General features: G+C 40.7%; 2 protein-coding genes across 5 annotated transcripts in view; one reads left to right on the forward strand and one right to left on the reverse strand.

The window, feature by feature from the left end:
* ASAP2 (ArfGAP with SH3 domain, ankyrin repeat and PH domain 2) overlaps positions 1-12,196 on the forward strand; it is a gene marked incomplete at both ends in the record, with an annotated part of 97,306 nt that extends 85,110 nt beyond the window's left edge. Inside the window, 4 exons of the mRNA XM_082481282.1 lie at positions 1,320-1,387; positions 3,017-3,129; positions 11,015-11,137; positions 12,122-12,196. Coding sequence (XP_082337408.1) covers positions 1,320-1,387; positions 3,017-3,129; positions 11,015-11,137; positions 12,122-12,196 — 379 coding nt within the window. The remainder of the gene's footprint in view (positions 1-1,319; positions 1,388-3,016; positions 3,130-11,014; positions 11,138-12,121) is intronic.
* Positions 12,197-15,059: 2,863 nt separating this feature from the next.
* Positions 15,060-23,963, reverse strand: ITGB1BP1 (integrin subunit beta 1 binding protein 1). 4 transcript variants are annotated; one of them, XM_082480648.1, is made up of 8 exons: positions 23,935-23,963; positions 23,318-23,421; positions 22,244-22,344; positions 21,279-21,357; positions 20,418-20,554; positions 19,046-19,138; positions 16,175-16,324; positions 15,060-15,439 (listed from the first exon to the last, which is right to left on the reverse strand). In XM_082480648.1, the coding sequence occupies exons 3-8, from the start codon at positions 22,313-22,315 to the stop codon at positions 15,368-15,370; spliced, it is 603 nt and encodes a 200-aa protein (XP_082336774.1). In that variant the 5' UTR covers positions 22,316-22,344; positions 23,318-23,421; positions 23,935-23,963; the 3' UTR covers positions 15,060-15,367. The 4 variants fall into 4 exon arrangements, with proteins under 4 accessions (XP_082336774.1, XP_082336775.1, XP_082336776.1 ...); XM_082480649.1 differs by lacking the exon at positions 23,318-23,421; XM_082480650.1 differs by lacking the exon at positions 16,175-16,324.
* Between the last annotated feature and the right edge of the window lie 18 nt (positions 23,964-23,981).

Consider the following 23,981-nt stretch of genomic DNA (forward strand, 5'->3'; position numbering starts at 1 on the left):
TATGACTTGCAGAATATCTACAGAATGCTTAGTGGTGACGGAAATAAGAAGCCACAAAGACTAATCCATTCCTAATTCTCATATAATAACAAAGAAGAGATAATGGGGTCTTGTGTCTGACTGTGCCATTTATTATTCATATGCTTTGCATAGGTTCAGTTCCATTTAATATTTTCATTCATGGCAGGAGTAGAGAGACTTAGAACACAAAATATCATTTTTAAATTTGCAGGAAACAAAGTTAGGAGGGACAAGTGCACTGGAAAACAGGATTATATCCAAAGCAGCCTTGAGAAACTGGTGTAGTAGTCAAGGGAGAAGAGGGGTGCCATTCAGTAAGCAACATTTAGTACTTAAGAACAATTAGCTACAAAAACGAAGCATGGAGAACAGCAGACTATGGTTAAGCAAAAGTCCTTAAGAGAAGGATCTGCAAGGACATAGTGAATCATATATGAAAGTAAGTCAGACAACTCATGCTCTTGCGGAAGAGTCAAAGAGAAATAGTATTGTTTGATTATAGCCTGCAAATTATATGAATTAATCCTCCTAATTGACTCAACATCAGTAATCCCTCAGCTGGTCTACTGTGTTCAGTTTTGGGTATTGCAGTAAAATAAAGATACAGAATAGCGAGGCAGAAACCAGGGGAGATCGATAAGGTAATGAGAAGTCTAGAAAATATGACCTGTGAGAAAAATTTGGAAGAAATAAGATTGTCTTACATTTTTTTAAAAGGAAATTGTAGCATAGATACATGACTTCAAATATGTACAAAGTGTTGGATTGTGCCGTTCCTTTTTTACATCTCATGTTGGCTCTAAAAAAGACTCTTGTTTAAGTTGTGGCAAGAATAATTTAGATACTAGGGAAAGCTTTGTGAATGAAAGAGGTAAACAACCTTTGACTTTTGAGCTCCCTTTCTAGTCCTTTGATTGAATATACCATACAAAGTAAAAGGGAGAAACAACTTGCTGAAGCTTGCTATGATGTACAGACTAATACGGACACATAATTTTAATGAAGGATTTTAAAGTACCAGTGAAAAAAACTTCAGAACTTAGGAAAAGAAAAATCCACTCTACACAAATTGCAGTAATTGAACCTATATTATTATTCTGCCTTACATTTTTAAATTAAGTGCAAGTGGTGTAATTAAAAATATGGAAGCAAAGTATTATTTTTAAAAGCAAAATAGTTGTCACTGGGATATACTGAATACATGAGAAAAACTTTATAATTTGGAAAATATTCTGTATTGTTGTGATTCAAGTTCTTGTTTGTTTCTCAAATGGATGAATTTCTAACTTTCTGCACAGGACTGAGAAGTCATCTGGCTTAACTAACAAAGGGCAGTCCAGAGGACTTGGGTCTCTACAACAAACTGGTAATTGTGGTTTAGAGATTTATTTTATTGTAATTAAGGTATCATTATAACAGCCCAAGGGAGAGTGTTTTTTTTTATTTACCTTGCACATTTAAATACAGTCGTTGCCAGCATTCTTCTTGTTTCTTTTCTTGATTGTGTAGGCCTTGATGCCTCAAGCTTTTCTGGATGAACAGAGTTATGGGCCAATTAATGTAATTAATGTCACCGTGTAATAAGAAATAGAATCACAGAACAGCTGAGGTTGGGAGAGACCTCTGCAGGTCATCTGGCCCAACCCCGCTGCTCAAGCAGGGCCACCCAGAGCCAGTTGCCCAGGACCATGTCCAGATGTCTTTTGAATATCTCCAAGGTTGGAGACTCCACAGCCTCCCTGGGCAACCTGTGCCAGTGCTTGGTCACCCTCACAGTAACAAAGTGCTTCCTGATGTCCATGTGGCACCTCTTGTGTTTCAGTTTGTGCCCATTGCCTCTGGTCCTGCTTTCCAGCTGGGTGGGCACCAGCATATGTTGGTGCATGGGCTTGTTCGTCCCCAGGTGCAGGACTTTGCACGTCCTTGCTCCAGATTTTCCCCTGGTCTCTGAGACCTGGGGTTCCTGAAGATGCGTCTTACTAGTAAATACTGAGGCAAAGAAGGCATTCAGGACCTTAGCCTTTTCTATCCCCTGTGTAACCAGATCCCCCATCTCGTTGAGCAGTGGGCCCACATTTTCCCTAATTTTCCTTTCGTTACCTCTGTATTTACAGAAGCTCTTCCTGTTGTCTTTGACATATTCCATTCCAGTTGAACTAACCTCACCTAAACCCCACTCAATCAAAGGATGCATTATGAAAACTTTAGTTAGTTTACTCTCCTGTTTGCATGTGTCATAAACAAGGTAACAGATATACATTTTAGAATAGAAAAATGTGTTTCTAGTTTGAAAATCTAAAGGTCATATAGTGTCATTTTTAATTAAATTGCAAATTCATATTGCTCTTTTCATGCTAACAGAGTTCATTATTTATTCTGCTCTTTTCATTGTTCAGTGTAACTACTACTTTGGGAAATTATTGTAATGTCATCTCGATAAAATGTCCAAAGTACAGTTTGTGTGGATTCTGTGTTGGTTGTAGTGGAATTTCTCCTACCCAGTTTCCCCTTGCACTGTATATATTATGTTCATTGGTTCTTACCATGATACTTTTTATTTCCCCTTGACGTACCCAAGGGGAATTTTGCTCATAACTATCTGCCATCTGTGTCAGCAATCTCCTGTGAAGGATATGGCATCTTGATAATGATGGTCTTTACTAGGAAAGAATGGTTCTAAAAGCACACAGTCTGTAGTGAACGAATGGGGAAATTGGATATTTGGTTCTGCTCTCATCTATTTTATAGGCTTTTTTCTCTTTTAGCATATCTGTGGTGTTAAAGGTCTTAGGTAATTGTCTTTGGGAAAAGAGACTTTTTTTTTTTTTGTAAGGAAAAGGATAGAAAAATTTCGTTCAGTTATTTAGAAAGAACCATTAAAAAATCAAATACTCATATAAAAAAATTATTTGTATCCTTTAAAGAATAATCAATTTGGTTTCTATTTGTATCATCATTTTTAAAGCATGCCTAAAATTTGTTTTACTTACCTTAGCAGCAGGAGAGTTGTCTTCTGCATGCGAAATTCCAGTAACACAAACTGGTTCTACAACAAATACTTTGGCACAGATCCAGCCACCAGCACCAATGCCAAGGAAATCACAAATAGTAAGTAGACAGTCTGGGTTTTGATTTTATTAAATCTTCCGCTTTCTATCAAACATACTGTTGACATAATAGCATATCCTGTTATGGAGAAAGTGTGAGAATTATGAAAAATACAAAGCCTGTATCCTGTGTTAAATATGTGCATGAGTTGTTCTAATTATTTATGAAAACTTTGCTTTTCTTGTATTTCCCACATGATAGTATGTGATTTCAAATTAAAAAACAAACAAAAAAAACCCAAACAAAAAACAAACAAACAAACAAAAAAAGAAACTAAAGAAAAGAAGCATGGATTCTTTGCTTGTGTCCACATGTGACCGACACAGTCCATAGAATGTATGGTTTGACTTATTGAAGGTAGGTAAGCTTGCTAAGTCACTTGTAGGTGAGCTTAGTGAGTCACTCGTAGATTATATGTAACTTCATTCTTAAACTTCAGTGAAGTAATAAGGGAGCTTTCGTGCTTTCTTTTATAATGGAAGTAGATATATTCATGGTTGTTCACATAGGTAGGTCAAATGGCTTCAGACAAGACTAGTAGGAGTCAAGCTCAAAACAAAAGAAATTGGTTCTTTGTGCAGCTGGTTCTCTTTGCGTCTCTTTGTTGTGTATTCACTGGATGACAGGAGAGAAATCTCTTGGTAAATACACAGATACCACATCTGACTTGAGACATCCCCAACCAGAAGGTGGTTGAAGGGTGAAGGAAAAGGCTTGGAAGTATTTATTGTATGTTGTTCTCCTTCCTACCCCAGCCTTACATTGACTGTTAGAAGAGATACTGGATTTAGATGGACTCTTGATCAGATTGTGTACCCTTTTTATACTCTTATTTATTATTGATAATCTGTCACCTCTGTCCCTGGGAAGGTATTGGAGCGACTCATTCTGGATGTCATCTCCAATCACGTTGAGGAACAGGAAGTTATTGGAAGTGGTCAACATGGATTTACCAAGGGTAAATCGTGCTTGACCAATCTGATAGCTTTCTATGATGTTATAACTGGTTGGCTGGATGAGGGGAAAGTCGTGGATGTCATCTACCTTGACTTTAGCAAGGCTTTTGACACTGTCTCCCATGACATCCTCATTAGGAAGCTGAGAAAGTATGGGCTAGATGAGGTGACAGTGAGGTGGATTGAGAGTTGGCTGCGGGACAGGACTCAGAGGGTTGTGATCAGCGGCACAGAGTCTAGTTGGAGGCCTGTAACCAGTGGTGTCCCCCAGGGGTCAATACTTGGTCCTATTTTGTTTAATATATTCATTAATGACCTGGATGAGGGGACAGAGTGTATCCTCAGCAAGTTTGCTGATGATACCAAACTGGGTGGGGTGGCTGACACCCCAGAGGGCCGTGCTGCCATCCAGCGTGACCTGGACAGGCTGGAGAGCTGGGCAGAGAAGAACCTAATGAGGTTCAACAAAACCAAGTGCAAGGTCCTGCACCTGGGGAGGAAGAATGCTAGGCACCAGTACAGGTTAGGGGCTGACCTGCTGGGAGATAGCTTGGAGGAGAAGGATCTGGGGGTTGTGGTAGACAATAAATTATCCATGGCCCAGCAATGTGCCCTTGTCGCCAAAAAGGCCAATGGAATCCTGGGCTGCATAGGGAAGAGTGTGGCCAGTAGGTCGAGGGAGGTCATTCTCCCCCTCTACTCGGCACTGGTGAGGCCACAACTGGAATACTGTGTCCAGTTTTGGGCTCCCCAGTTCAAGAGGGACAGGGAACTGCTGGAGCGAGTCCAGCAAAGGGCAACTAAGATGATTAAGGGCTTGGAGCACCTCCCTTATGAGGAAAGGCTGAGAGAGCTGGGACTCTTTAGCCTGGAGAAGAGAAGGCTGAGGGGAGACCTTATTATGGCGTACAAGTATCTAAAGGGTGGGTTGAAGGAGGATGGAGCCAGGCTCTTTTCATTGGTTCCAAGTGACAGGACGAGGGGCAATGGGCACAAGTTAGAACACAGGAAGTTCCGTTCAAATACACGGAAACAGTTCTTTACGGTGAGGGTGACAGAGCACTGGAACAGGCTGCCCAGGGAGGTTGTGGAGTCCCCTTCCCTGGAGATTTTCAAGACCCGCCTGGATGCAGTCCTGAGTAATGTGCTCTAGGCAATCCTGCTTTAACACGAGAGTTGGACTAGATGATCTCTAGAGGTCCCTTCCAACTCTGATAATTCTGTGATTCTGTGATTCTGTGATCTAGGACCATGAATGGTAATGCACATATTGGTGTCAATACCTGTATCATTATACTGGTGTAGGTAAAGGGATGTATTTCCAGTTGTCAGTTGAGCTGTTACATTATGTGTAGTTCCACTAGGTCTTTGGTCCTTGCTCCAATTTCATGATGCTCTCTTGTGATAGACATAAAACATCTATGTGCTTGATCAAGTCAGTATTTCTCTGCAGTAAGCAAATCACAACACAGAGAGTCCATGCTTTCCAAGATGCTGTATGTGACTAGGTCTGGACTGTTTTATGCTTTACATTCTGTGTGGGAGTGTAGTTCAGTAGACAAATAATAAACTGAGAGGCAGGAGATGTGCTGTTCCTGGCTCTGCAATTGTTTTATTAATGGGCTGTAGCAAAAAGACCTGTCTTCTTCAGTCCTCTGTCTCTCTCCCTTCATCCATTTTTCCCTAACCTTGTCTACTGAAATAGTAACTCTCCAGGACAGACTGCAGCGTGTTTGTGCGCATAGCCTTGCATGTTTGTCTTCAACTCTTAGAACTCCTATTAGCTGTTTCTCATCTGATAATGCTGAAAAGCCACAGAGACATCTGGACTTCATCTTGCATTAGCAGGGAGTCTAAAATATCTTTTCTTGCCTCCCCCACTCTTGTTCAATTTACTGTCTGTTTTGCATCAAAATAACTTTCATGGTTTAGGCTACAATAAAACTAAATTGTCTGATTAATGTAAAATGGAATTTCTATCCCTTTTGCTTACATGCATCAGGGGGATTGCCATAGTTACTTTGTGAAGCTGTTGGATTCTCATCACAATGTCTGTTGTGTGTTCTGGGATTCAGGTGTGAGCACTGGCTGCATCCTTTCAACACATCTGTTGGTTCTGAAACAGCTCCTTACCTAACTTTCTGTGTAAATTAAAGTTGGAGTAGTACTTTGTCTTGTTCTCTCCTTTTTTATTTTATGGGACAAATTGTTTTAGTTATGAGTGAATGGGTATCCTGGCTAGTTTCTAGGAACAGTCAATGTCTCCACTGTTTAATATTAATTGCACATAATATGGAGAACAAAACTGACTCTCCAGATGTCTTTGGGGCTTCAGTAGGGTGAATTTTGTGAGACCGAGAGAACCAGCTGGATGATTTTCTTCTGTCATAGGACAGACAAGTAAAGTAAACCTGGCTCAGGGAGTGTGTGCTAGTTAAGGTGCTTTAGCTAAATCAATCTAGCTAAAGCATCTTAGCTGAGATTTAGTCAGGGGCCCCTCAGCTAAAGAGCTTTAGTTAGATCAGGCTAGCTAAAGAACTTTGGCTAAATCACTGCATTTAGCCTTATACTCCAGCCTTTTTTGCTAAGTCTTTACCCTGCCAGAAAATCCAGAGGCCATCCCAGATTTAGGAAATGATTGCAGAAGTACTCATTGAGTAAAGAAAAAAAAAAAAAAAAAGAAAGAAAGGTCTAATTGTACATGCACATGTAGCCAGTGGCTTCTGTTCTATGCAGTGCATTTGCCCAATAGCCTATTTTTCAGATGGAAATTCCTGCTGCATCTTTTTTTTTTCCAATGTATATTTTAGATTTTTTTGAAACCATATTGTAGATACATGGGAAACTTTCCTAAAAGATTTTAGTCTTCTGGGAATGGGATCTATTTTAATTTCTCTGCCTTCTAAAGAACAAGAAATACCTGTAATTACTGCACTTTGAAGTTAGTAATTACATCACTGTTGTACTGATGTGAAGCTTTTCCCTCTTGACCTAAAAGGTGGTTGTGTTTCAAACTGTAACTTGACTGAGCATCTGGCAAAAATGCTGTGATGCAGTGCAAGGCTGCCAGCTCACAGGGGTGTTCCCCACAGATAGAGCATAAGGGTGTGCCTGCTCAGGGCAAGTCAGGTTTTTGTATAGTAAAATGCAAATGGATGCTTACATAGGAGCAAAACAATCATGGTACCTCCTTCCTTCCCCATCCACATCTCCCTTTTTCTGCCTGGCACTCAGCTCTAGCAAAATGGCACATTAAGAGGCTATTGGGCAGCAGAGAAGAGTGTTTTGCTGGTGGAGAGAAGTAGACTTGTGAATGGAGTCTCTTCTCCCCTTGCAAGCTTCCTGTTCCATGGCTGACCTAACTAGAGACTGCAGTCAGTCCTTGGGGGACTCCAGCATGACGATGAGACCTTCTTTTCCTTATCTGTCCTGGTTTGAGGAACATAGGACTAATTTCTCTTCTAATGCTTGGGAAAACTGCACTTTTTAGAAGACTCTACTGTCTGAATTTGTGAAAATATTTACTTTATAGCCAGCTACAGTATGCAAGTTTCAAGGTCTCAGTGTTTTTGAGTTAGCCAGGTACAGGGATGAGGAGCAGCTCATCACACTTGACCCAAGCTTGCCAACAGGATTATTTCATACCATGAACGTCACTTTCCATATAAATTAGAAAGTTTGATGCGAAGTTCTCTGTCTTCCTTGATGGCTGCAATTCTGAGAACTTCTTGCTCTGGTGCTGGACCCCTGAGGCCTTCCCTTCCTCCTGAAGCCATAGTGCTCGCAGCGTCCAACATTTGCTGTCCACTGCTGGGAGTGCACAGCTTCCTACTGAGAGAACGGGCTGAGTGTAATCCTTGTATATTTTATATTGGTATCAGCATCAATACTGTTTTTTTAGTATTATTAATGTTATTTAGTCTTGTTCTATTACATCTATTTATATTTCAAGTCTTGGGTTTCCTTGTTTTTTTCCGGGGTGGGGAGGAGTCACCGGGTGATCGAATAATGGTCTAAACAACAATAAATTGTTGTGGGTTCCTCAAACCATAACATTATCCCATCTGCCCCAAACACCCACTGCATTAACATGTCTCTTGATCTAAATGGCACTTACAGCTCTGCTCCGGCATCTTAGGGTAGAAAGGAGAGATTTTTGCTGGCTACGGCTGGGCAAACTGGTGAGAAGGGTGGACTAAAGGTAGAAAGCTTATACTTTGCCTCCAGGTCCTGTGCCTCTCCACTCCTTGCATGGAGACACTTATGTAGGTAGCATTATCGTTGGTCTGCAATGGACAATGAGGAAGCTGGAAAGAAATGCAGCAGGCTGGGTTGCACTGGGAGAGGTGTGAGATTAGAATGGTGGATACTGTGATACTGGAGCAAAACAATTTCGGCATCGCTTCGAACAGAACACAACTAGGATTGGAGTCCCACTGTGATATTGGAATATTGCAACTCACAGAATCACAGAATTTTCAGAGTTGGAAGGGACCTCTAGAGATCATCTAGTCCAACTCCCCTGCTAAAGCAGGATTGCCTAGAGCACATTACTCAGGACTGCATCCAGGCGCGTCTTGAAAATCTCCAGAGAAGGAGACTCCACAACCTCCCTGGGCAGCCTGTGCCAGTGCTCTGGCACCCTCACCGTAAAGAATTTTTTCCGTGTATTTGAACAGAACTTCCTGTGTTCTAACTTGTGCCCATTGCCCCTCGTCCTGTCTCTGGGAACCATTGAGAAGAGCCTGGCTCCATCCTCCTTCAACCCACCCTTTAGATACTTGTACGCCATAATAAGGTCTCCCCTCAGCCTTCTCTTCTCCAGGCTAAAGAGTCCCAGCTCTCTCAGCCTTTCCTCATAAGGGAGATGCTCCAATCCCACAATCGTCTTAGTAGCCCTTCGCTGGACTCGCTCCAGCAGTTTCCTGTCCCTCTTGAACTGGGGAGCCCAAAACTGGACACAATATTCCAGTTGTGGCCTCACCAGTGCAGAGTAGAAGGGGAGAATGACCTCCTTCGACCTATTGGCCACACTCTTCCCTATGCAGCCCAGGATTCCATTGGCCTTTTTGGCAACAAGGGCACATTGCTGGGCCATGGATAATTTACTGTCTACCACAACCCCCAGATCCTTCTCCTCTGAGCTACTTCCCAGCAGGTCCGCCCCTAACCTGTACTGGTGCCTAGCATTCTTCCTCCCCAGCTGCAGGACCTTGCACTTGCTTTTGTTGAACCTCATTAGGTTCTTCTCTGCCCAGCTCTCCAGCCTGTCCAGGTCACGCTGGATGGCAGCACGGCCCTCTGGGGTGTCAGCCACCCCACCCAGTTTGGTATCATCAGCAAACTTGCTGAGGATACACTCTGTCCCCTCATCCAGGTCATTAATGAATATATTAAACAAAATTGGACCGAGTATTGACCCCTGGGGGACACCACTGGTTACAGGCCTCCAACTAGACTCTGTGCCACTGATCACAACCCTCTGAGTTCTGTCCCGCAGCCAACTCTCAGTCCACCTCACTGTCACCTCATCTAGCCCATACTTCCTCAGCTTCCTAATGAGGATGTCATGGGAGACAGTGTCAAAAGCCTTGCTAAAGTCAAGGTAGATGACATCCACAACTTTCCCCTCATCCAGCCAACCAGTTATAACATCATAGAAAGCTATCAGATTGGTCAAGCATGATTTACCCTTGGTAAATCCATGTTGACCACTTCCAATAACTTCCTGTTCCTCAATGTGTTTGGAGATGACATCCAGAATGAGTCGCTCCATTACCTTCCCAGGGACAGAGGTGAGACTAACCGGTCTGTAGTTCCCTGGGTCCTCCTTCTTGCCTTTTTTGAAGATCAGAGTGATGTCAGCCTTCCTCCTGTCCTCCGGCACCTCTCCTGTTCCCCATGACCTTTCAAAGACGATGGAGAGTGGTCTAGCAATAACATTCGCCAGCTCTCTCAGCACTCGCGGGTGCATCCCGTCAGGGCCCACGGACTTGTGAATGCCCAGCTTGGCCAAGTGGTCTCTGACACGGTCCTCCTCAACTGAGGGAAAATCTTCCTCTCTCCAGACCTTCCCCCTTGCCTCCGGGGTTTGGGATTCATGAAGGACAGCTTTAGCAGTGAAGACCGAAGAAAAGAAGGCATTCAGTAACTGCCTTCTCTGTGTCTTCCACCACTAGGGCACCTGTCTCATTCGCCAGTGGGCCTACATTTTCCCTAGTCTTCCTTTTTCTATTGATATACTGAAAGAATCTCTTCTTATTGTCTTTAACTGCAGTGGCCAAGCTGAGTTCTGATTGAGCTTTGGCCCTTCTAATTTTCCCCCTACATAGCTTTGTTATATCTTGATAGTCCTCTTAAGTTGCCAACCCCCTTTTCCAGGGGGAAAGTCCTCATAAGTTGCCAACCCTCCTTACTAAACTTTCCTATTGGAAGAGTTGACACACCACTCCTGTGGCTTGCAGTCCCCAAAGCACTAGAGAGAGGCAGAGGAGGTTTCAGAGGGTTTGTGCGCTGCTGAAACAGGTTTAGCAAATTAAGAAGGGGCATATTGGCAGGTGGCTCAGACCTCTTTCTAATAATGCTGCTGCTGTTACACTTGCTGTGTAGCACTTGATCTTGATCATCCCATCTTCTGAATAAAATCATACTTGCTGCAATGTTGTAGAGCTCTGAAGACAAGTTTGCATGAGCCAAAATGGAAGATTGCTAAGGGAAACCTGGCTCACATTGGTGGCGCAGTGGTTGCGAAAGGCTTTGGATGCTGACAAATTCAGCCTGAAGCATGAGTACTCGGCACAAGAAATGCAGCTGAACTCTAACCTATGAAAAATAACAGTTGGAAGCAGTTCTGAAGCTTTCTTTAGATCAAGTCTATTCTGTCTCTTCCATGCTGTATTGCTAACATTTACTTATTTTTTATATTTCAGTCAAAAACTAAACCCAAGAGAGTAAAAGCAATTTACAACTGTGTAGCAGATAACCCAGATGAGCTAACTTTTTCAGAGGGAGATATTATTGTAGTTGATGGTGAAGAAGATCAGGAGTGGTGGGTGAGTATTTTGCATTTTCCATCAACATACTTTGAAAAAATTAAATGAAATCTAAAGGCTGACAACTGACTTCACAAGATCCCCTGTTGGGTTTCCAAATAACAAGAAAAGTTTCATCTCATGGAAACCTGATTCCAGAAATTTCTTTTGTGCAGAAATCAAAATTCAGATAAGTTTTTGGCTTTTCTTATTAAAATAAATAGTAGGGTGATTAGTAGGGTTCACAATATACAGGGGAATGTGGTCTGTGTGATTCAGGAAATTCTTGGGGAGTGTCAGCAGTTTAACAACCTGCTGCTATTTCATCTTCCTTGAAGATGCTGTGTGGTGGGCTTCAGAAGACAGCTTTGTGTTGTCCTAACTCTTTAGCTGACTGAGATTAAGAAATGATCTATTTGAGCTGGGAAACCATCTCAACTATTTACACTCCAGGGCCTCATCTGCTAAAGCAAAGTCTTGGGTAATTGTTATGCATGAAAACACTTGCCTTACTCTGTTAGCTAGTGAAGAATAGAACTTCACATTATATCTAAATTGACAATAATGCTGTATAAACACAAACAGATTCATGTAAAACCCAGAACTGTTGAAGCTTGATCCATCGCTTTTACTTTTCAGTGATTGTTAAGAGGGGGAAGCAGAAGCGACTTAACAGAGGCAGAATATGGGCTGCCAGGCATTGCAGAATGCACTGAAATGATGTAGCAGTGGTACTGCATTAGGAGGTGTTACTTTCAAAGAACTGGATAAAACAGAATTTGAAAAAAAAAAAAAAAAACCAAACGTCTGTAGCTGACTAACAAATGCGCCTTGTAGGACTGAATTATCTGATAATGTTTCCTGTTTGCAAAAGAAGAACACCACTGCAGAAAAGATGTAGGGAGAGCCTTGTGGTACTACAGGCTGGAAGGTGACTGGTATTCATTTCGGTGATACTGAAATGCCCTTTTGAGATTAACTTGAAAAATATCTGTACTCTTTCAGATTGGTCATATTGATGGAGATCCCAGTCGGAAAGGAGCTTTCCCTGTATCATTTGTGCACTTTATTGTTGATTAAATTGCTACTGATAAGTGGAGACATTTCTCATTTCCAGCGGTCACAGAAATAAGTTTTGCTCTATTTCATTTCATCTGCCTATCTGCAGGCACCTTGCCAGAGCACTGCCCAAGTCCTAGGTACTGTAGCTTACTTTTTTATTGCCATTGTTCTGATTTGGGGACTTTTAAAACTTTTTTTCTATGTGAAATCTTCTCATGAGCAGTTTACACTTTTTTAAAAAACAACTCTTCCTGTATTTTTCAAGGTGAACTGAAAAGCTTTAACGATCAAAATCCATGTAAGTGTGTGAACATCACCACATTATGAATGTTCTTTCCAATCAATTCACTGTAATTTTATTCTCCCTTTTGTAACATGGCAATACCACAGTTCAGTGTTGCTTCCCCAGTCAAAGAAATTGTGTGCATCTAACAGGGCAGTGAATTTATCCAATTCTCAATACCATTTGAAGCGTTGGAACCAAAACAGGCAAGCTGCTGCAGAGTTCTAAATCGGACTCATTCAGCATCTTGCCATACTGGCTGTCATCCAGGATGTCAACTATTACAAAAGAAACAATTTTAATTGGGTGTCTTTGGCCAGGTAAAAGTGCAAAAGTATTTCAGTTTACCACAGGAGAAACTTCTTTCTTTGAGAATGGATGTAGATATTTGCTTAAAGTTACCTGAAATCCGTGTTAGTCGTTGAACTTTCTAGTTCTAATTTTGTGAGCTTGAGACTGTTTCATTTTTCTATGCTGCACGTGTGTAGAACTTGTTTTTTGAATGTTCTTTATGTATGTTACATCCATTTTGGTCATTTAATGTGACTACTGCTGGTTAACTAAACTATGGCAATATGAACGAGTTACTACATTAACTCAAAGATATGAAAACTGCACTTCCTGAAATGTACTTAACTATGATGATGGATTGCAGAGCATTTCTTACACTTGTCTCATTATAGTGTTTAGACTTTGTTTTTAAATTCTTGAATTTTCTTAAATCATCCAGCAATGTGTTCATGGAGAGAACATATTTGGTGGAACACTTAGGTAGTTATCCTTGGTCAGTAAGGTATCTGACACCTCACAAGTACACTACGTTATGTTCTGGTTTATAAAATTTGCGTGCCACTACCTTGCAAACAATGATAGTTTGCTAATTCACTCTGTATTTATATAATATACCCACAAATATGGTAGCTACACTGTTGTTAAATTTGTTTTACTAATTTGTGAACAAAGGCTAGGCCATGGATGGTTCCCAGCTGGTTGATGGAATACAAACCACCAATACAAATCTGACGTCACTTTGACGTTTGTATATTGTGAAGTTGTACCAGTTTTTGTTTATGCTACAGGAAACAACTGATGGCATAGGAGAAGAAAAATCAATGTCTAGGTCACATTGGCTTTGATCACGTTTCGTGAATATTGTATCTCTAGATTTATCAAGAGAACTTTGAATTTCTGACAATTGGTGTTTAAATTGGCCATTTCATATAGAATGGAATGGAAAATAGGCCACCGCCACAAACGCTTATTTGGAGGAAAATCACATCGCATTCGTGCTGGAAGAGCAACACTGATCTTACCTTGTATCGCCTTTCCCAGATGGTACAGTTGGTTGACAGCCTCTCTCCAATGTGTGGGTACAGCCAAGTACACGCATAACTTTCATTTCCTAGATGCTGTTGCTGCAGTATAAATGGGGAACAAACTGGAATGTTTCAAGATATTTTTGTTGCAAGTTGAAGCAAATTAGTCTGTATTTTCAAAGTTCCCAGTAAAATGATAGAGTAATAGTTTAGCACTACAGTTTTATTCACTTACTGATATGTTCAGTTTGCAACACTATTTTGTATGTTTCTATCCCTGATAGAGTCTAGAGAGTAAATGGGCATATTATTTTGCACAGATCTCCTAATGTACAGTATTTTTAACACAGAATCTTACAGTGTATGTAACAACTCGTAAAGTTAAACAATTATGCAAATTTTCCTTGAGTTCTGCTAGAAGAGGAATACACTCTCCAATGTCACAACCTCATTCACTGATTACTTAAAAACTAGGAAACTTGTAGAATACAACTTAGTAGCACTAACAGTGCACACAGATACAATCTTGAGGACCAATGAAGAGCAGCTAAGCAAAATTTATCCCTAGATTTTCCATGTTTCTCAAAGTTTGCTCCTCTGGCAGAGGAAAAAGAAATTCTAGAGCCTGTAGATATCTATTTATAATATAAAATTAAGAATTTTAAGTCCAAAATTTTGGCATATTTCATACAGCTTTTCAAATCTGATGAAAATAATGATTCAGAAGACCTTTTAATAGACAGACTATTAGGTTGCTGTGTTAACTGTTTAAAAAGGAGCAAGTGACACTTAAAATGCAGCTTAGATTGCTATGAGATGTATAATATTCAATTCAGTTGTTTTTATTTTGTTTAGTTGCAGAGCAACTGTATATATTGTATAACCTAAAATCAACTCTTATTTTCAATGTCCTGGATGCAGTGATTTATAATTAGAGCATGATTAATAAATTTTACTCTTGTTAACCAGTCAAACGTCTGGAAAAATAAAACTACTTTTAAAATCACTTTGACTACTTCTCTTCTGTTACTTTGCATTGCTTAGGCAATGTTCTTCTTTTCAATGTGTAAAATGAGAAATACAAACTGAGCAAGAAAATGTGCGTCTTGTGGATTTTTAGTTGAACATAGAAACTGTGTAGCCAGCACACCTAAGATTAAATTAGAGGTGGAAAGCACCAAATGACTATCTATTCTCACTTTGCTCTTGTTTTGGTCTAATATCTGTTAAGCAGAACTGAAGTCTATATTAACAAATTGTTTTTCAGACAAAGAGATAGAAGTAAGTGTCAGTTTTATTTTACATTTCTACAATATTGACATTAACATACAAAACACAATTTAGGAAAAAAAGTAATGTTAAATATAAAATTCTGTATTGTCCTGGAAACTGAAGATGGAAAAACTTCTTCAAGTCATGTTTGGGGAATGACAAAGTACCGTGTGCAAGGTTGCATGGCTCTTCTTTGCACAGCAAATCTTTTCTAGGTTTGTGTATAGCTACAGCCAGTCTGTGGTATAACAAAGGAGCCCCGTTTCCTCCTCACACAAAGGCCTCTTGTACTACGCCGTCATGTGCTGCTGAAGAAAATCAGGACTTTTCTGACATTAAAACTGAATCAAAGGCTGTAGATAACACTTTGCAAATAGCTTGTGCTTGTTCCTAAAACAAACCAAACACGCATATTAACACTTCCTGAAGAACTTCTAAACATCTCAAAACTCATTTAAAGCAGAATGTGAACTTTATCATTCTTTTGGCAGAGACATGCAAAATGGAGTAGCACAAGTGAGATTTAATTTAATTTCCGTGGTCTGCAATGACATGTGGGGAAGCTGTTTTAAATAAGCTCTTTTGAAACAAGTCAGAGTTGTTAGCTTTCATCATAGCAGGGCACTAGCATTCAGGAAGCCAGTACATGTATTCCCCCAGTGCTGCTAAGGGTGTGTGTTGTATCATAGTATTTTGACAGTGAATTCTACTACTCTTAAGAGTAGTCTACTTCCCTTGCTTATAAATATGAATGCATGCTCGATTACCAGACTTGTTGCTCATTCTCTCCCTGCTCTGTCCGATCTTAAAAGAGGTTTTTGTCTTTGAAAATAAAGAGGATTGTCCATAGCAGCTACGACAGCACTCTTCAGATTGTGAAGAGCTTTCTCAGGCATGTGCATTCTTTGGCAATTTTAGGGAATGCAGGTATTTCTCCTCAAAGCTGATCAAATGCAGTCAGCAGGGCTTTTCTCCCCTCCTCAGCCAGGCCATATTCATACTCTTTTTTTTAATTGAGCAATCCCCCTTCTCCCAAAAAGTCTTCACAAGGGCCTTGGGTTTTAGAATCTCCCTTTACAATCTAAGTACTGATACCTAAATTAAATACTGTAAACAAACTCTTACCAAACTATTGCACTGATATACCCAGAGGCTGCATTCTTCAGAGGCTGCATCTGTTGTCTTCAAAGCCAGTAAACTTTTTCCTGCTCCCAGACCATCATCATAGCAGACCATCCGTACAATTAAATAGAGAGCATGCCTATGTAACACATCCTGAAACCACGTGGCAAATAAAAGTTACTCTGGAACAGTGCAACAGCTATTTCAGTTTTCCACCTGTTTTGATTCTCTCTCTTACAAAAGAATACTTCAGATTTATTTACAGGAGAAAAGTATTCCTTGGTAAAATTGTAATTGTTTAATTGAAAGTTTGGTCAAGACTTTAAAAAAAAAAAGTGGATGTTTAACACAATTTTAGCTTTAAATTTTTGCTTCTATTTTAGAATTACATTCTTACGTGGACTATATTCCTGGCCATACTGTGAAAGCACACGTTTGTTTCCCACCTATCCTCAGTTGCCCTCAACTTTTTACTTTTCCAGTGTTTTTCCAGATAATCCTGTCTCAGTTCCAGGAAGGGTAAACACAAGAAATTGTTCCCAGGAGATGGTATGGACAAGGTTTTGTGGTGGGGTGGGGGGAAGGTAGCCATGCAGATATAGCCAGGCCACGTGTGACCTGAGCCACAGCATGGGTCCTGGCTCTTGCAAAGATCTAGTCTGAGAGACTTCTACTCTCAACTACAGTTGCAGGGTTTCCCCGTAGTCCCAACAGGTCTGAGCTTGGCCATTCCGAAAAGGGATCAGTTGATGTCATCCAGTACAAGGGGTCTGCAGACCTACCCTACACAAAGCCTTTCTTCTCAAGCAATCTACCCAAATGATAATATTCATTTAATATTTTTCCAGTCATACCACCTCTAGGGTCTTACAACTTCAAGACAAATGCAGTGAGCTCGATGCCTGCTCTGAAACCCTCAAGGGAGAGCCCTCTACCACAGCTCCAAAGATCACCTTGCTGAAAAACATCTCCATCCCTGACATTCCCTCGGCAATCGCTCACACTTATTCACACCATCACCAACTATCAGACCATGCTGCGGGCAGCTGGAGCTGACGTGGAATTTACTGGCTCAACCCTCCAGTCTCATGAAAGATGCCAAAATTCGCCTCCAAATTATTTGTAACTTTTTAGAGTTGATTGCTTGGAACTTGCTACAGTGCTAACGTGCATGTGGATTATTAGTAAAAGAGGGAGGACAGAATAAAGTATACAGTCCCCATGTAAATTAATTTCCTCCCCTCTTTCCAGTATTTGGCTATGAGAGTATTCTGCAGTTGAGGGAGAAATGAGATGGCGGATGGACAAATTATGCCATATGTGTATGTACGTATATATAATGTACAAATAGATGCAAACGGAATGTGAAGAAGGCCAAAGCCTCAGTGTTACTTCTATAAATACTTCACCTTTGTTTTCTAGTGGTTGCATCTACAAACAATGGAAATGTATCAGTGAATTATTTATCTGTACATATTTCAGTCACTAATAAAATAATTTCTCAGATGTTGGCCGAAATCCACAAGGAAAAAAATTGTATTTTGACCTTCAGTCAATTCTTTTTCTGGCATCTGATGTAAATAGCTTCCTAGGTATCTATACATCACAGAACTCCCACCTTTCCCCCAAAGTCATAAAAGACTTAATTCTTTGTACGAATGCAGAGAAAACTTTTCCATCTTGGAACTCTGTGAAAGAGTTAGGTGGACTAACACACTAAAGGACAAATTACACGTCAACAGTGACACAGACGCAAAAAGCCGGAATTTGGGAAACAGAATGCAACGCAATAAAATGCCAGTGCAAGCCAGCTTAATCACAGAAGGCTTTATCAGCTTGTGCATGCTTTCAGCTTGAAGCCAGAAGAATGATGGATAAAAGTCTTAAAATTACCCATTTGATCGTTATCAAAGTACAAAGGAATTTAAATAATAGTGTAACCTATGTTCTTAATGAGAATTAAGAATTTAGGAGGATGGGAAAAGCAGAACGCAAAAGAATTCAAAGTTTGAGTAACAACTACTATGCTTCTTCCCAGGCATTAGGAACAAGTGTTTTATTTTCTGAAGGGACCAAAGGAAACTTTTTGGCTCTCTTCAGAGAATTCAGCTATTGAGCAATGCTATTCACCATCCTCATACTTGAGGCTTTTATGAACAGACATTGCTGGGTTGCTGATGGGTCATGACTTCATGAGGCCAAGTATTTATGGTATCTGGGGCTCTAAGGGCAACCAGAAGGAAACCACATGGCTGCAATACAAAGCTATACAAAGGCAACTGGAGGGCCCTGGGGAAGAGACCGGATTTTTATTTTTAGCAAAAAAGCTACTTGCAGTGCGCTAAAGGAAAATAAACTAGATGTAGGAAATGATGCAAGAGAAAAATAGGCTTGATCAATAAGGTGGAATCACAAGGCTTTAATGCTGGAGTGAACTCACACTCTTGGATTAGGAGTGCAAGGCTGGACCTTCAAAGGGGAAGACAACTTGGGTATACTTGAAAAACACATCCTTTGCTTTTCCTCTCCACAATAACATCAACAGGAGTTGTACTACTAACTCAGGCTGAGGAACCTATGGTCTTGGCCACCACAGTCATGCTACTTTTCCACCTGAGAGGATGGCAGGACAGCCACAGGGAAAGGAAGATGTGCCCAAAGAGCATAAAGGCTTGCTTGCCTTTTGTCTGGTGCTCTGTCTCAAAAGGAATGGATTTGTGTCATAAATCCAACCAGAGAGCTTTTTTGTTTGTTTGTTTGTCTTTTCCTTAAAGCCATAAGTAACATTTTGGTCACACAGAGCATCTATCAGGGAAATAAATGAAAGCACTTCCCAACTCTCACCAAAAAGAGAGTTATTTGTGAATCACTTACATACTGATCAGACGTTGAAACTTTAATGCCGTATTTGGAAACTCCCATAATAAACTCCTCTTCACCTGGAACAAAAGGTAACTTTCCATCTTGCTTTGGAGGGAAACAAACAAAAGCCTTTAGTGCAGACAGAAGAACAATGGAGATACATAACAGAAAATGTGGGATTGTGTACTTCAGTCCCCTGGATCAGCAACATCACTAATCCTGCTCATATCTTGCTGTGTGGAGTCTGCCTGCCACTCTTGTACTCATCCAGTCCCTTAACTTTATGTGAAATATATTCAGGGGAGGTTTTGACTGGACATTTGGCAGCATTTCTTTACTGAGAGGGTGGTCAAACACTGGAACAGGCTTCCCAGGGAGGCGGTCAATGCCCCAAGCCTGTCAGTGCTTAAGAGGCATTTTGATAATGCCCTTAACAACATGCTTTAACTTTTGGTCAGCCCTGAAGCAGTCAGGCAGCTGGACTAGATGATCGTTCTAGGTCCCTTCTAATGGAAATGCTTCTTTTCTATTCTATTCTATTCTATTCTATTCTATTCTATTCTATTCTATTCTATTCTATTCTATTCTATTCTATTCTATTCTATTCTATTCATTACATGATTCAAGAAAGAAAGCATCTCAGGGGGGAGTTTGGCCCTGTGGTCAGATCAGATGGGCTGAAATATAATGCACACCCCATCATGCTGCACTGACCCTGAGTGATCTATGTTCCACACTGGCAGCAAATTGTTATTTGGCTGTAAAAATAGTTTTAGCATACATTCAGATACTTGAAATGTCAAGTTGCTGTAAGATAAACAGACATTCTGTGCTTTTAAAAGATACAAACGATCAGCTACCTAATGAGAATAACCAGTTACAGCTTTTAGTAAAAAAATAAGTACAAGAAACCACAGTTTGGCAAGGATGACCCAAATATTATTCAGATTCTTTGGTCACAGGTTTGTAAGTGATCGTAAGCAGAATCTTGACATTTTCCTCTACAGCTAAGCTTCTATATTACTGAGGAAATCTGGAGGAGATATTCTTTCACAGACATTAATCCTAGTAGTGCTGAAGACAATATAACAACTTTCAGTTGGGATACTTGTTCAGTAATGACTTGTGAAAAGGGCCTTCGCTCTGAGCCTGCTTCTTCAGAACAGCTTTTTGGGTGCATCTTCTCCAGTTACTTGATAGGATGGAACTGAGTGTGACAGCTTTTGAGATTCATAGCTTACTATTTTTTAAAGTAAGCGACTTTGTTCTAGTAAGTCTAAAATTTACAAAGACAGACGTCAGATCATGTGATAATATAGAAAGAAATACACCTAAGTTTAAGTTGTTCTGATGTTGTTGGTATTGTCTTTTGTAACCCACTTACCTGTGCAACATCTATGTAATTTATCAAGTCCAATGGCCCTTCGAGATTTTTGCTCTCATTATACTTCAATTTTTCAATGGCACCAACATATTTAACTCTGAATTCTGCACACGTATCAGAATTACTATTGCTTTGTCCTGCAACAGAATAAAACAAGCAATTCTGAAGAATTCCAGAGCTGTAATGCTATTCTAATTGTTGTTAATGGGGCTAACTTATTAAATTCTGTAATTTTTGCAGACTTTCATCAAACACTTAACCTTACTCACAGTATATTAATTCTTCTCTTTAATGAACTGTCCTGGGTTGATTCAGAACAGCCTTTGATAAGGTCAAGAGTTTCAAATCAATCCATGATACAGCATTGTTTATACTAACTCAAATTTGGAGTTAGCAACTTTAAACAAGAAAACATAAAAAAGCTGGTTCTACTGTTATATTTTTTTTTTATATTGAACTGCTTGGTCCAACAGTGATGCACTGTGATCTGGTGAGGAAGAACAAGTAAAATCCAATCTTATTTCCATTATTTCAGTGCAAATGTAAACTTACAAAAGCAGGAAATATAGCTTCCAAAAAGTTATACAAGATTTACGCCGTGTAACAGACTGGTAACACAACTAAGTTTTTCTTACTCGGACACTTTACTTTGCAAACAGGGACTTAATCCTAGATGAATCATTAATAATACTTTATAGAGTCCTAGAGCTATGCATGCATTATTCAACAGGCTACCTAACAGATTTACCCACAATTACTAAAAATACATATTTTAACCTTTTCCACTTTCTGTTCTTTTATATAAACACACATAAAGTTAATCCTGCTCCATACATACCTGCTCGAACTCTGATTACATACCTGAACTTTTCGTGGAGTCTGTATCTAGGCTAGCCACAGTACTAGACCTGGAAAGTCCTCCAAGACTGGAGTCTACAGACTAAGAAAAAAAAATAGTATCATCAGAAAGTTACTAAGAATTTATTAACAATTCACTTTCAGATGCCCTGCCTCAACTCTTTTTTTAAAATAAACTAGTGTTTATGTTCTAATTACTTAAGCAGCACTGCAAAATGGGGATCAAAAACCAACACCTATTTCTTTCCTGAAGTTATCTTTCTGCCTCAGTGTAGATTAGACTGATATAAATTCAGCAAGAACCCTTGAGAAGTCCACAAATCTTTTGAAAGAAGGAGGAAACAAAAGAAAAAGAGAAAATGAACCTTAAAGTTATGACCAGACTTTTCTGGTACTGCATCTTAACTTGAAGAAATTGACAACTACATGCTTGTCACCAATGTTTGAAATAACATAGCAGTGCAAGGGAAGTGAAACGGCACCTTGGAAAATCCAGAATAGTCAACTGATCATTCCAAAACCTATCAGACAAAATGGACACATTATTCAAAATGAAGAATACTTTTTAGAGATACTGAGTAACCAACTAGTACTGAAGAACAAACTCATTCTTGGTACCTAGCACCAGGCACCTTCTTAAAGACAATATTTATCACTACAGAACAAATGTACTATTCTTTCCTCCAAACTGTAGTATTGCACTGCCAGAAGCTCTTGTGTTTGTGGGCTTCACTATGGAAGCAATCGAGCATTTGACTCAGAACACAATGACTTTATAGTGGATAGGTGTTTTTTTAATTCTCATAACACAATCTGAGGAATAGTAGAAATAGAAAGTTCTCCTTGTGGAATTTGTGGCATTTTATGGAAATCACATCCTACCATCATTGCAAGCAAACCGCTGAACTGTCAACTTGTAACAAATAAAAGTGCTTCCATAAACAGAAAATATACTAAATTCAGCTTACCTTGCTTTTAGTACTGATTTCACTGCTTTGTGAGCTGCTGCTGCTGTGTCGCTTTTTTCCTTTTCTAAACATTTTTTCATAATTGGATCAAGGAAAATCTTCTAGGTAAGAAAAATAAAAATGGAAGCTGTCATATCATCAAGGGAAGGAGTTCCTAGCACACACCGCAGTGACTGGTGTCAATGGACAAAAACTGGAAAATAGTAAGCTAGTGACTCTAAGAACAGAAGTAGGAATGCTCCTCTGGTGCTCTTCATATGTGACTGGGGAAAGTCCTTCAAGCTCGCTGCTAAAACTTCCCTATCCTCCCGATTCATCAAAAAAACGCTGCTACCTAGTTTAGACTGTTGCAAAGGTCAGTTTCTAATGCACACAATGATACAGATTTAGAAACAAGGCAACATTTGGAATTGATATTCCCACTTAAAAGCATTAGATGATTTTTATTTGTAACTACAATTTAAGTGCCCTACAAAAGTGCATCCAATGCAATCCCTGCTCCAAAGACTATGCTCCCATTAAAAAACAAAACCAAAAAACCTGCTTCTGAAGAACTACTGATTGTAGTACTTCTAGGAGCAGCCATTACTGCTTAACAAGTTCCTGAAAATTAAACCAAGAAGCAGGTTACGTTTACTGCCTTAGAGCTGAGTTACTGGGAGTTCCGAGAGTATTCCAGAAGCATTTTTCCTGTATCTGCCCGACTACTTCAATCGCTTCACTTAAGATTTGGCCAGCCAGTGTCAAGAAGCAGGATGCTGGCTCCCAGCCAGGGAGTGCCAAAACCCTGTTTCCCAGCTGCAGAGAAGACTACTTTAATTACAAAGCTTCAGAAATTTTGAGCAGGTGGAAGACAGAGGACAAAGGAGGAAGGCAACCTGTCGGAGACAGCTCACTCTGCAGCAAATAATGGAAAATGCACAAGGAGGAGCTTAGATCTGTGATGCAGTGCTTGATTACAGTCCCCAGACTGCTGCTGTGTTTGCCATTAAGCAAACACGGTCCCTGGCAGACCAAAAGCCACCCTCAGCGGCAAGTGGTGCAGCAAGGCGTCGCGGTACCCAGCACACCCACCTCCCTCGGGGCTCCTTCCAGCCACCAGCATGGATCCGGCAGCCCCTCCTTCAGAGCAGCAGCAGCTACAACACAGGCAAATTTCCTGATTCTGCCTGTAGTCTCTGAGGAAAGCGCAACATAATATACACTACTTCGCAATCTTTTTTAACACATGATTAAGGAGCTCGTAGCAGCTCCTTGGTTAACACACGCCTTTCCTGCGGCGCATCTTTTCCGCTACGGATGCAGGAACCATCGGGTCCTGTCTCATTCGGGGCGCTGCAGCGGGGTGAGGCGGGGGGAAGCCGGGCAGGATACCACCGTATCCCACGTCTTGTCTTTTCTCCTTCCTCTTTTTTTTTCCTCTAGCCCCAAACGATAACCTGATAAAGGATAAAACGCTAAACCCGCTTCCTACGCAAAGGCGAGAGGCGGACTCCCCGCTACGAAACGCGGCCCCTGTCACCTCAGGCAGCACCAAGCGGCGGTTCGGCTCCCCCAGCCGAGGGCCGAGCGCCCCTCTGCCGCCCCCCTGGGGACACATCACCTCAGCCCCTTCCTCCCCAGCCCGCTGCCGGCACCTCCTCACCCAACAGCGCCCGAACCCCGCTCCCCGCCGCCGGCCGGCCCCTCACCTCAGCCCGTCGCCCGCACGGGCCCTTCCGCTTCCGGGTCGCTCCGC

This window comes from Vanellus vanellus (assembly GCF_965231255.1).
Source record: "Vanellus vanellus genome assembly, chromosome: 3".
NCBI lineage: Eukaryota > Metazoa > Chordata > Aves > Charadriiformes > Charadriidae > Vanellus > Vanellus vanellus.

Excerpts from the sequence above, each read along its gene's own strand:
- ITGB1BP1 (XM_082480649.1), bottom strand. The coding sequence starts at position 22,315 with ATGTTTAGAAAAGGAAAAAAGCGACACAGCAGCAGCAGCTCACAAAGC. Across the intron at positions 21,358-22,243 it reads AAATCAGTACTAAAAGCAAG|TCTGTAGACTCCAGTCTTGG; the intron begins GTAAGCTGAATT and ends TTTTTTTCTTAG. Across the intron at positions 20,555-21,278 it reads AGACTCCACGAAAAGTTCAG|GACAAAGCAATAGTAATTCT; the intron begins GTATGTAATCAG and ends ATTCTGTTGCAG.